At 39.3% G+C, this 10,518-nt stretch overlaps 2 protein-coding genes across 3 annotated transcripts; one reads left to right on the forward strand and one right to left on the reverse strand.

The window, feature by feature from the left end:
- Positions 1-1,149: 1,149 nt before the first annotated feature.
- LOC108938398 (protein phosphatase 1 regulatory subunit 26-like) lies at positions 1,150-8,391 on the forward strand. Of its 2 annotated transcripts, none has more exons than XM_018758946.2 (6): positions 1,150-1,233; positions 3,396-6,659; positions 6,755-6,875; positions 7,148-7,261; positions 7,965-8,021; positions 8,312-8,391. In XM_018758946.2, exons 2-6 carry the CDS (start codon positions 3,451-3,453, stop codon positions 8,318-8,320), a joined length of 3,510 nt encoding a protein of 1,169 aa, XP_018614462.2. In that variant the 5' UTR covers positions 1,150-1,233; positions 3,396-3,450; the 3' UTR covers positions 8,321-8,391. The 2 variants fall into 2 exon arrangements, with proteins under 2 accessions (XP_018614462.2, XP_018614465.1); XM_018758949.2 differs by having other exon boundaries at positions 7,148-7,215.
- Positions 8,392-8,864: 473 nt separating this feature from the next.
- On the reverse strand, positions 8,865-10,436 carry pierce1 (piercer of microtubule wall 1). Its single transcript, XM_018758950.2, has 5 exons — positions 10,397-10,436; positions 10,246-10,306; positions 9,793-9,940; positions 9,302-9,380; positions 8,865-9,072 (listed from the first exon to the last, which is right to left on the reverse strand). The coding sequence occupies exons 3-5, from the start codon at positions 9,915-9,917 to the stop codon at positions 8,878-8,880; spliced, it is 399 nt and encodes a 132-aa protein (XP_018614466.1). The 5' UTR covers positions 9,918-9,940; positions 10,246-10,306; positions 10,397-10,436; the 3' UTR covers positions 8,865-8,877.
- Positions 10,437-10,518: the final 82 nt, after the last annotated feature.

The raw sequence follows: 10,518 nt of genomic DNA on the forward strand, positions 1-10,518 counted from the left end.
AACTGTAAAAAAAGCATAAGAAACAAAATAGGGGCTTGGTAGCAGAGTGAGTAAAGCTGGTGTCCCACAGTGCATGAACTGTGCATTTGAGAAGAGGTTTAAATTTGGCTCAGTGCGTGCAGAGTTTGCATATTCTCCTCGTGTTCGCAACCCAAAGTCGCGCGCAGATGATGAAAATGGTAAAGTTGCTTTGGAGAAAAGCGTCTGCTAAATACATAAATGTAAAAGAGCTGAATGACTGCAGGTGGATGGCCATATACTATCATACAGTTAACAGATGAAACTACCTTGTTATGTTGCGCTGTTATAACTAATGTTGACGGCTGAAATAACTGTCTCCATTTGATTGGGATTTGGTGACATTTCAATATAAATTTGCGTGCATTTCGGGGCTCTGGAATGCATAAAAATTTATACTATTGAAACATGATAATTTTGTCTGACTTCGGAGCATTCACCTTAGAAACAGGTTTTCAGGAAAAAAGTACCCTCATAAGATGGGCAAAGCCTGTCTCACCTCAATCCAATGTGACAAGACCAAGTAGAAATATCTCAAAAAGGTGTCTGCTGCTTTCCAGTGGTACTCCAGTCACCCCTTCCTTTGACAAAGGACGACACGTTTTCAGTTAGAGGCCTGTCCTTTGTAAAACTGCTTGTAGTATTTCTCAGTGTATCAAAAAAGTGAACATTATTTATGCGGACGTTCTTCATTCACATGAGTGTTTAATATGGAACACAACATGCACAAGCTTTGGAATCTTATGCATGCATGGATAGAGAAGATATGACTCGTCAGAAAGAAATATCTAGAAGCAATTAGCCCTCTAGGCTACAGAGAATTATTCTGTGTGAGTAAAAATAAGTTATAAAATGTAGAGAAATTAATAACTACAAGAATGAACGAGGAATTTTTAGTTCAAACAGGCGGGAACCGATGCGCCAAATTCACTTTGCCATCATTACAGCGGTATTTCAGTCTACTGAATAGAAATTAATGAGCTCAAACTTCTGTTTTCATCTGACTCTCAGGGAAACTGTGACACTTTGTTTTTGCGATATAATTGTGCTGCTCCGCATATTTGAACTGAGGTGGATACGGAACGTAGCGGGCCGGATGCAGAACCTGTGTAGTGTGCGCGCGCGCGCGTTCACGCGTTGCCTACGAGCGCGCGGACTGAAGCCTTCTCCCTAAAATGGGTCCCGCTGGAGCTGCACCTCAGCAGGTTTGATCAGGTATTGTTTGCATTTTCGCCGTAAAACGCAAACTTCGAGTCCACGTCACTTGTGTGGTTTTGAGAAGCAAAAATTTCTGCTGTCTTTCATTTTTACCGAAGCGCGGGGTTCGCGCGCGCGCACAGACATAGCGGGTGTCCTGACCTGTGCTAGGCTGTGGGTGTAGTACAGATGTCTCTAGTTTTTAAAAAATAAAATAAAATACTGTAAAACTGACAGACTATGTGGTGTTACCGATAACAGGACGAATTTACCAAGGTAGCTTTTGTGTACATTTCCGTGTAAATTTGTAACCTCTCATCATCTTCTTCGTCGACTGAGTCTGAGCCGTGTGTGTGTCTGTGACTGAGGTCATGTTACATTTTCAGCTCCTCGGCGCTGCTCAACAATCGTTTCTTAAACCCCATTACACTGAGGAACAAAAACAAGTGTTTTTTTTTTTTTTTTTTTCGTGTCACGCAAACAAACAAACTTGTGAATTGCAATATTTTTACTCAGAATTCGAATGAGCTGCAGAATTCTTTAATATAAGGCAAGGTTTTACAAATGACACTGACTGCAATTTATTTTGGTAATTATCGCAATGTCCTAGATTTAAAAGAAGTTCATTTAAAAGCACGAAAGTGTTACCTGAAAAGAAGCAGTGTTTCGTTTTATGATGAATTTCGCCTCAGGAACGTCTCTCCTAAGGGTCCAGCAGGAGTCACCCCGCATACTGGGTCTCCACTTGCCTTGATGCCAGCCACTTTTCCATGTTGGAAATATCTGGCACAATCCTTCAAATCCCAAAAAATTAACTTTATGACATCCCGTAGTCCTTCAGGAGATCACTCACTATTTCACAAGTTTCCTGCTTTATGAAAAGGTTTTGCGGCTGCTTTTTTGAATGATTGCCATGCAGCTTTCTCAATTTCACTAACTTTTCTTCAAATTTATTATCTTTTAATATCAATTCTCCTTTCTGAGGCCCTATAAAAATACCTTCCTTAAGCTTAGCATCACTAATCCTGGGGAGTTTATTCCTCTAGTACATGATTCCAGTTCCTGTTTTATCCACTGCTTTAAGTTTTTTGTAAGTCTAAGTTTGATGTGCAAAGGAGGAGGGTAAACCTTTTCAGGCCCAACAGCTGCACCCTTTACCACATTCTTTTTCCTGTAACAAGTGAGGTACGTTTCGGCCCTTCTTTCTAAATGTAACTTTTTTTTGTTGTTGTTCCTGCTGTCCCACTTACACAAAAAAACAATACTTTGTGTATTCAAGCTACAAGCCGAGCAGAAGTCCAATGACCTTAAAATCTCGACAGATATACCATAATGTCACAAATTTAACAGAACAATAAAGATGGTGTTACAAGAAAACGAAGCCTGGTAGAAAAAAATCTGATTTAATTTTTTAATTCAGATGAAAAAGTGTACTTAGAACGCCAATTACAATCCATGTAACAAAATTGTTGATGACCAATGTTTTTTTCGTAATATTTGAGTCACAAAAAGTAAACACATTCTGGTAGTTTTCCACCTCACTTAGTTGTAACTAAAGAGAAATGTGTATTTTCAACATAAATGCATCCAGGTTGAGCGTGATGTAGGTCATGCTCAATCTGGACACATTTATGTTGTAACACTCTTATGATCTTATATCTGCCATAATCTCCAGGTGTCATAACGCAGTGTGTTTTTTATTCTAATTAATTAATCACATAGGTGGTCTGAACATAAAGCATATGCTATATGTTAAAATGCTTTCTTCATATTATTATTTTGTTTCCTGGTTTTATTGTCAACTGCTTATTATTACATCTTGATTATAACTGTTGCATTTGAAACAGTTAAATTGTCATCAAGGTCAATTTTCCCAAATAGATATTTTTAACTTTTACGAAATGTTGTTGATTAATGAAGGAATGGTGCATTCAGCACCCATTTTATAAATGGACAAAATAATAACAGTTCTTATTTGTTGCGACATTACATGACTTTTACATGATAACGGCGTATGTTGCTGTAGGCACTGTGCAATGTTTTTGGGCTGAGTTTTAATTATTTCTTATAGTTGTACTTTATTCTTGTATGTGCGTAGGCTTCATACGGATTGTGCTTGTCACTGTAGTTGACACACTAGTTGGCATCTATCAAATATTATTTTTTTCTATTTCACCTAGGATGTTAATTTGAGCAGAGCCAACGTTCAGGCATATCCGACCTGTACAATTCAGGATGTTCCTGAAGAATGTTCGACCTGTGGTTGCAAAGCATACGGAATGGAGGTCTTTTGACACTCAACCCACATGCTTCACTGACTCAGAGTGTGACATACACAACTCTGGCTCATCAGTGTCTGGGAAGGTCCAGATGATTATTGAGAGCCTGAAAAGTTCCCAGTCCTCTGTAGACATGAATAGTGATTGTGAAGCACTTGGAAGAGCAGGCCTCTTTGCACACAGGGAAAGATCTAGGCCTGAGACAGAATGCATCAGAGCAAAAGACCAGCATTCAGATTGTATGAAAAGAGAATTGCAGAGTCAAGGTTCAGAAAGTGATGACTCAGTGGATAGAGAAATTGAAGAGGCCATTCAGGAATTCTTAAAGAAGAAGGGTAACAAAAAGGAGAAGCCGGTTCAAAGACGGGTGACCAACCAGCTGAGCAGAGATCACCAAAAATCAAATCCCAATAAAAATTCAAACAACAATAAAATACATACTGCAATTAATAAACCTTGTACAGGAAAACCTACCCAGTCACTGTTGGGTAAGAAAGACGCTGATATCCCTCTGCTGTTTGTCAGTGATATAGGTACAGCCACAGTGCTTAAACATCATTCTTCCTTCGAAACTACGAAAGATCCAAAAAATCTGACTGCCAAGCACCAAACAAATGATTTTTCAGACTCCAGCAGTGATGATGGAATTGAAGAAGAAATTCAAAGGTACCTGCTTGAGAAACAAAATGAGAAGTTTAAAAAATATAAATCTCAACAGTCCCAGAAACAGTCTAACTCCCGCAGTGACAGCATTGAGAAAACTATGCATCAATGCAAGACTGATAAACAAAAAAACAAAAAGTCAGCAAAAGCTCCCAATCCCCCTAAAAGTAAGCACACAAGAGTCAATATAACTCAGAAATATGTATCAGATCACCATCCAATTTCTGAAACTACAAATAAGATAATAGGGGGCTTGATAACAGACAATTCACAAGCTGTCATATGTAAAAGTTCAGGAACAGGATTAAGTAGCTGTGATTTCAAAGGCAATAGTCATTCCTTAACTCATAGTGAATTCCCAGCACAGAGTTCATCTTCACTAAAAGTGAGTACAACTGCAAAACTAATGTGTACTGAGGCTATCCTCGACATTTCAAACGTTACAAACACAGTGTCATTCACAGCCATCTCTATACCTACATCTCCTGTGTTCAGTGAGCATCCCACAGAAGACTGTGACAGTCACAGTGGCAAAAGTTTGGTGGATAATGAGAACACTGCACAGGAGACTACAGAATTCCTGGAGTTGAAAGAACAGGTGCAAAAGCTGTCTCCTGAAAAAACAAATGCAAAAACTTTAACTAATAAAGATGGGGACAATACTGAATTACTGCAAGAGAAGAAAAAAAAGGTGTCACAAAATAAGAAGGTACGACTTTCCTTGTCATGGAAAAGGAAACTCAAGGAAGATCTCAAGATATTCAAAGGATCTCAGCTTGAGAGTTTGGCATTTTGTGAGCAAAACAGTAACTCGCTGTCCAGCACCTCAGACATGTCAGCAGAAACTTGTACTGATCTACATGTGACCCTAACTGAAAATATAGAACCTGTCAAAACCATAAAAGACAGCAAATCTTGCCAAAACAGAGAGAATGCCCAAAGATGTAAATCTAATGAAGAACCTGAAATTTTAATCAAACCCATTTTAAAAAGTAAAGAATTTAAAGCAACTAGATGTTCAAAGAGAACACTAAAGAAAGCAAGCAGTGACAAGAACAGCTCCTTGGATAGTGATGACGTGCTTGACTTGCCAGTGAAAAACTTAGTAGAAACTAGGAAAATGGTGCAAACAAATACAAGTGATAAGGATAAATCAAAGAGTGTTAGTTTTGGAGCAGTACAATTGATTGTGCCCATATCAGAGAAGACAACTCTCGTAGAACCAAAAACAAGGCCCATTCAAGTAGCTATCAAGAACTACATATCAAAAAGTGATGTTTCAAGGAAGAACAGCCTGATAAACAATAAAAATTTGAACAGCACATTGAATAACAGCACTGCAAAACAGCTCACGAGTGTCGAAATGGCAAAACCTTCGAGTCAGATTAAGTTGTCTGTTAAACAACGAGCACAAACTGGTGTAGCAAAGTTGTCACATGGCGCTAATCAGTGTGTAATTCCAAAAGGGGAAGAAATCAGTTCTCCCCACACTTATGGCAGCAACAAGCAAATGAATAGAAAGTTCTTGGCAAAGAAAGTCAAAGTGTCTGAAGTTGAGGCTGGGAAAGTGGACAAGCGTTACAAGATTACTGCTTCTGGTTCAGTAAGAGCTAGGGAAACAAAGATGAAATGTCAGCAGACAGAGGTCCAAGCGACAACAGAAGTCCCCATCTTGGGCTCTGTGAAAGCGGCGGTTCTCCAAGGAACACCTTCAGCTGTGCCAGTACCCATATCGAATGCTTCGCTATCAAGTCCTCAGTTGAAAGGGGCAGAAGTGAAGGAACGAAAAAGTACCATGTGTTCAGAAAAACTGACTCCTTTGGTCACTGGGAAGAAGATAAAAAAGCGGAAATTAGTTGACCACATTAATCTAGGTAACCACAACACTAACGTAGTACCTACAGCAGAAGAAGTGTTGTCCCAGTCACAGGGTCCAGTTATGTTAAATGAAAATTCTGCTGCCTCCACCAGGGTTGGAGAGGTTGGCCAGGTATACATCTCTGAGCAGCCCAGCATTATTCACTGCCACTTGGCTGGGAGTCATGTCCCTGCAGAGCATGTCAGTTGCACCAAATTTCCTACAGCTGAAGTGAATGTCTGCCATAGTAATGTAGTAAACACTGACCAGCGATCTGCAGAACCCCACACTGGTGGCAGACTGCCATGCCCCACTCATCCCCCATCCCCAAAAATGAGAAAGGGCAGTCAGGGCCTATTGCAAGATTTTTCTCTGGCAGAGAACAGGGTGCACATTCAGAAGGATAAGAGTGTGAATGTGGAAGTGTCTGCCTACAAGAACAACCACATCCAAATCAGAAACATGGATCAACATTTAGCAGGAAGTACCAGGGATCACAAAGGAAAAGGGCAGGAAATCAAAGTTGAGGAGGAAGACCTGTTTACAGTTGAAGATGCAGAATATGTAGATGAGACAGACTATGACTCAGATGGAAGAGGAGGTTCTAGTCAGAGTTCACAGGAGAGGAAGAGGCCACGTACATTGTAAGCAAGGATCAGGATTTCTTTTTTTTTTTTGGTGCTGAGAATCATTGTATATTATGTCTTCTCAATATTTTGTTTATGTTATGATTGCACAGATTTCTGTCTACCAGCATTGATCCTGGAGTTAAAATCAGACCCTACATTATACTGGAAACGCCACAAAGATATCAGAAATATATGAAATCCAGGAAGCATATGTTTACAGAGCATCAGAAGGTAGGAGGCCTGCAGAGCTAGCATTAAAACTAAAACAGATGTTGTGACAAAAGTAGTCAAACTTGCATTTTATAAATTATACTACATGTTGGCTGAACTAACGTAATACTGTGGAACCAACCACTGTCTACAACCACTAGTCCCTAATACTGTGGTTTGAAATGTAAATTACAGTAAATAATATAAATATTCTTTGCTTGTTTAAAACATTACTGCAGTCAGATATTGGAACATATCTGTTATCTAATATTTGTTTTGTTGTTTTTCTGCAGACAAGTGAAATGATTCCTGCCCTCCATCAAAACACCAAAAGTGAAAAGCGAAAAAATTGCTCAAACATGTCAGTTAATGTGAAGACATTTTATGCAAAAACACCTACAACAAAGGTTCAAGTTTTTTCTTGAATGAGTCGAGTTGTGATGTCATAGCTATCCATTCATCCATTTTCTGTGGCTGCATATTCGCTCCAGGGTTGCAGTAGTCTAGAGCCTTGAGATTTCGAAAAGCATAGGATTTAAAACATGGTACAACGTGGATGGGGACAGCAGGCCATCACAGGGCAGTGCTGTGGTACTGTTTGGACTTAAGGCTTGTTGCTTATTTTATTGAAGTAATTTTTCAGGCACATACCAGTGATGTTACTTGATGTTAAAGGTGTGATGAAAACATCATTGAAACATTGCTGGATCAAGACCCTGCATGACTATGGATGGCCCATAACTGCTACAGTCATTAGGGTTGCAGAGTGAAGAAAGCAGCGCAGTGAGCAGTGCTGCCGTCTCACAGTGCCACAGCTCTTCGGCTGTAGGTTTGAATCCAGCTCAGTCTGCATGTTTAATTTTTCTACCTGTGTCTGTGTGGGTTTCCTTCCACAGTCTAAAGACATGTTTCAAGTTAATTAATGATGCCAGGTTACCTGTAATGTGTGTGTGTGTGGCTACCCTGCAATGGACAGGTGTTGAATCCAGGGTGTACCCCTCGCCCCCAGCCTTGCACCCAGTGATTCCAAGATAGGCTCTCGACCACTGCCACCCTGACTGGCCAGGCAGTTAACAAAAGTGAAAGAAAATCATTTTATCTCTTTTACAGAAAATCACGAAAGACAAGCTTATCAAAAGAAAACTTCAGTTGGTCACAGCTCTAACGGTAAATTGTCTTGTTTTGATGGTAAAATGCTTTGTACAGCTTTGAATCTTTAATGGAAAAAATGAAGCAATTGCTTTTCAGTATCTTTCTTGCAAGTATAAACACTATTCTTTTGCTGGGTTTTTCCTGGGTGCCTGCAATTTTCTGCTTGTATGCCCATTACTTTTATATTGTGTCCCATTTTTCTCAAAATATATCTTACATATTCAAGTATTTCTGATGGATGTCCAATGTACTAAAATGTAATTTCTTATTATACAGTATATTACAGCATCTTTTTTCTCTTTCAGAAATTGTGAGAAACTTCTGCAAGGATAGACAGGATAATTGTGATTTTATACATATAACTAACAAAGGTCTTTTATTAAAGGTCTTTGGAGAATGCATAGAATTTGGAATCAGATCACTGAAGAAAGACCACAGTTAAGTAGAATTAGGGTTGTTTTCTTTACCTGTTCAAATATAGCATGTTAGCTACGGGCTGTATTTGCTATAAAGATTGATTGTGCTGATGTGTTGTTTTACAAATTACAAATTTCTTCCTATTTACTGTTGTCATCGTTTGTTGAAAAAAATTAATAAAGTGTTTCTTGTATGTTGCCTTTTTATCACCTTTCATCTGAAGGGGTTAGTGTAAATACAAGAAATTCAAAAGTTGTGGTCAAGATGCATATAACAGCATTATGCAGTTATGTTTCTTTGCTAGCCTGCTTAACTAGATATTTGTACATATAATAATGAACAGCGTTATTTGTATGTGGCACTTTTTATTGCTATACCAGTTGGAGGATTTGGTTGGAACACTAATAGAGTAGATGCAAAGTTGTGGTCAAGATGCAGAATTGTTGTTTTGCAGTTATACTTCTTTGTTTCCCTGCTTAGATAGATAATTGTACACCTGATGATAAAGTGTTCTGTCCTGAAACGGGGCTGTGGCATTGGGTCCTGTGACTTTAGTTTTGTCTAAAGCAGTGTTGAAGCCGTTATCTCTGTACATCCCACGTTTGAGGCTGTGCTCGGAAAACTTCCGATTTCTGCCTTTAAAGATTGTCTGGGGGAAAGAAGAGAAGCGAGAAAGGTTTTAAATTTTTAGGTATCATAATATCAGCAGTCAAGTAATAAGCAATGTACTGTAATTGTAACAGCATATGATTTAGTCCACTTTTGATTCAGAAGTTGTACATATTTGCAAATCAGTCTGGCACATATGTATTACACACTGTATAGAAAGTATGTAAAAATGTAGAATGCTAGAATGATTTAGTGAAAAGTGAGCTTACGGGCATCTCGTGGATTGTTGGCTTCTTACTTCCATAAGTCTCGTTTGTTGTCTGATAGAGAGGATGGACGTGCGTTTTGCTGAAACAATTATGTCGAAACAAATTTACTTTACAGGTAAAAAGGACCTTATATCTAAACCATGTTAAATATGGACATGTTTTAAAGTGCTTAAAGGCTTTGTGCTTTCTAACTAATGTGGAGATCTTTTTAGCCTATTTCAGGGCATACTCAGCAATAACATTCATAGATATATGTACATTTACACTTTGCATTAAGCTATTTTAATTACATAAGGGAATGTGCGGGACTTTTTCAAATGCTGACCAGTGAAACTAACTTCATGACACATAAAAAAACAAAGGCCTGTTTCATTTGTTATCCTCATAAAAACAGTCCCATGGGCCATGGGAGACATTTGACTTGCAAATCAGAGTAATGGAGCGGTTCTTCCCTTTGTAGCGGAGCCGGTCATAGTGGTAGAGCGAGTCACCTGTAGCCTTGAAAGCACTGCGGGTTGTCGAATCGCGGGGGGAGCTTTCCGTCCACCTTGTACACATCGCTGGTTTTCAGCGGCTGCTCGTCCGTCCTACGAGGCTCCGACGGTTTGGCCTCCATATCTGGACTGGCCCACACCGCACCTAGCGAACGCCACGGGAGCCGGACTCACGGTCACGCTGTTGCTATAAACAAATTGGTAACTAGGTAGTAGGTGACGTCACATCAATGCGCTCATCCACGTTAGCGACCCTGGATTTCTATTTTTTTTAAATGCATGCAAGTATACACACACACACACACATTTTTGTATACTTTAAGTGACGGACCTTTTAGGACAAAGTCCTTAGTTAATGCTTTGTGTACACATTACATGCTGTCTTGCAAAAACATGCTTAGAATAGACAGAGTGTACTTTTTATGTATACATAAAAAACTGCCATTTTACCGCACTGGAGTCAGTCCATTTCTGAGAAATCAAGAAATAACTCGGTCACGAACTTGTTTAGCTGTCGAGAAACAGTATCATGAGTACAACGTGGAATCGAGTTCATTGTACGGGTAGTAGAAGATTGTATGCATTCAGCTGGATGCCTTACAGGCGTAACAAGGTGTGGTGAGCAGTCAGTCTCCAGCGCGTTTAAACAAGCCTAATGTTAACCCAGCATTTGTACATTTTCATACTGGAGCCTCCTCCTCCCCTCAGTACTTTACAGTTTCA

Source organism: Scleropages formosus, chromosome 17 (assembly GCF_900964775.1).
Source record: "Scleropages formosus chromosome 17, fSclFor1.1, whole genome shotgun sequence".
In the NCBI taxonomy this organism is placed as follows: domain Eukaryota; kingdom Metazoa; phylum Chordata; class Actinopteri; order Osteoglossiformes; family Osteoglossidae; genus Scleropages; species Scleropages formosus.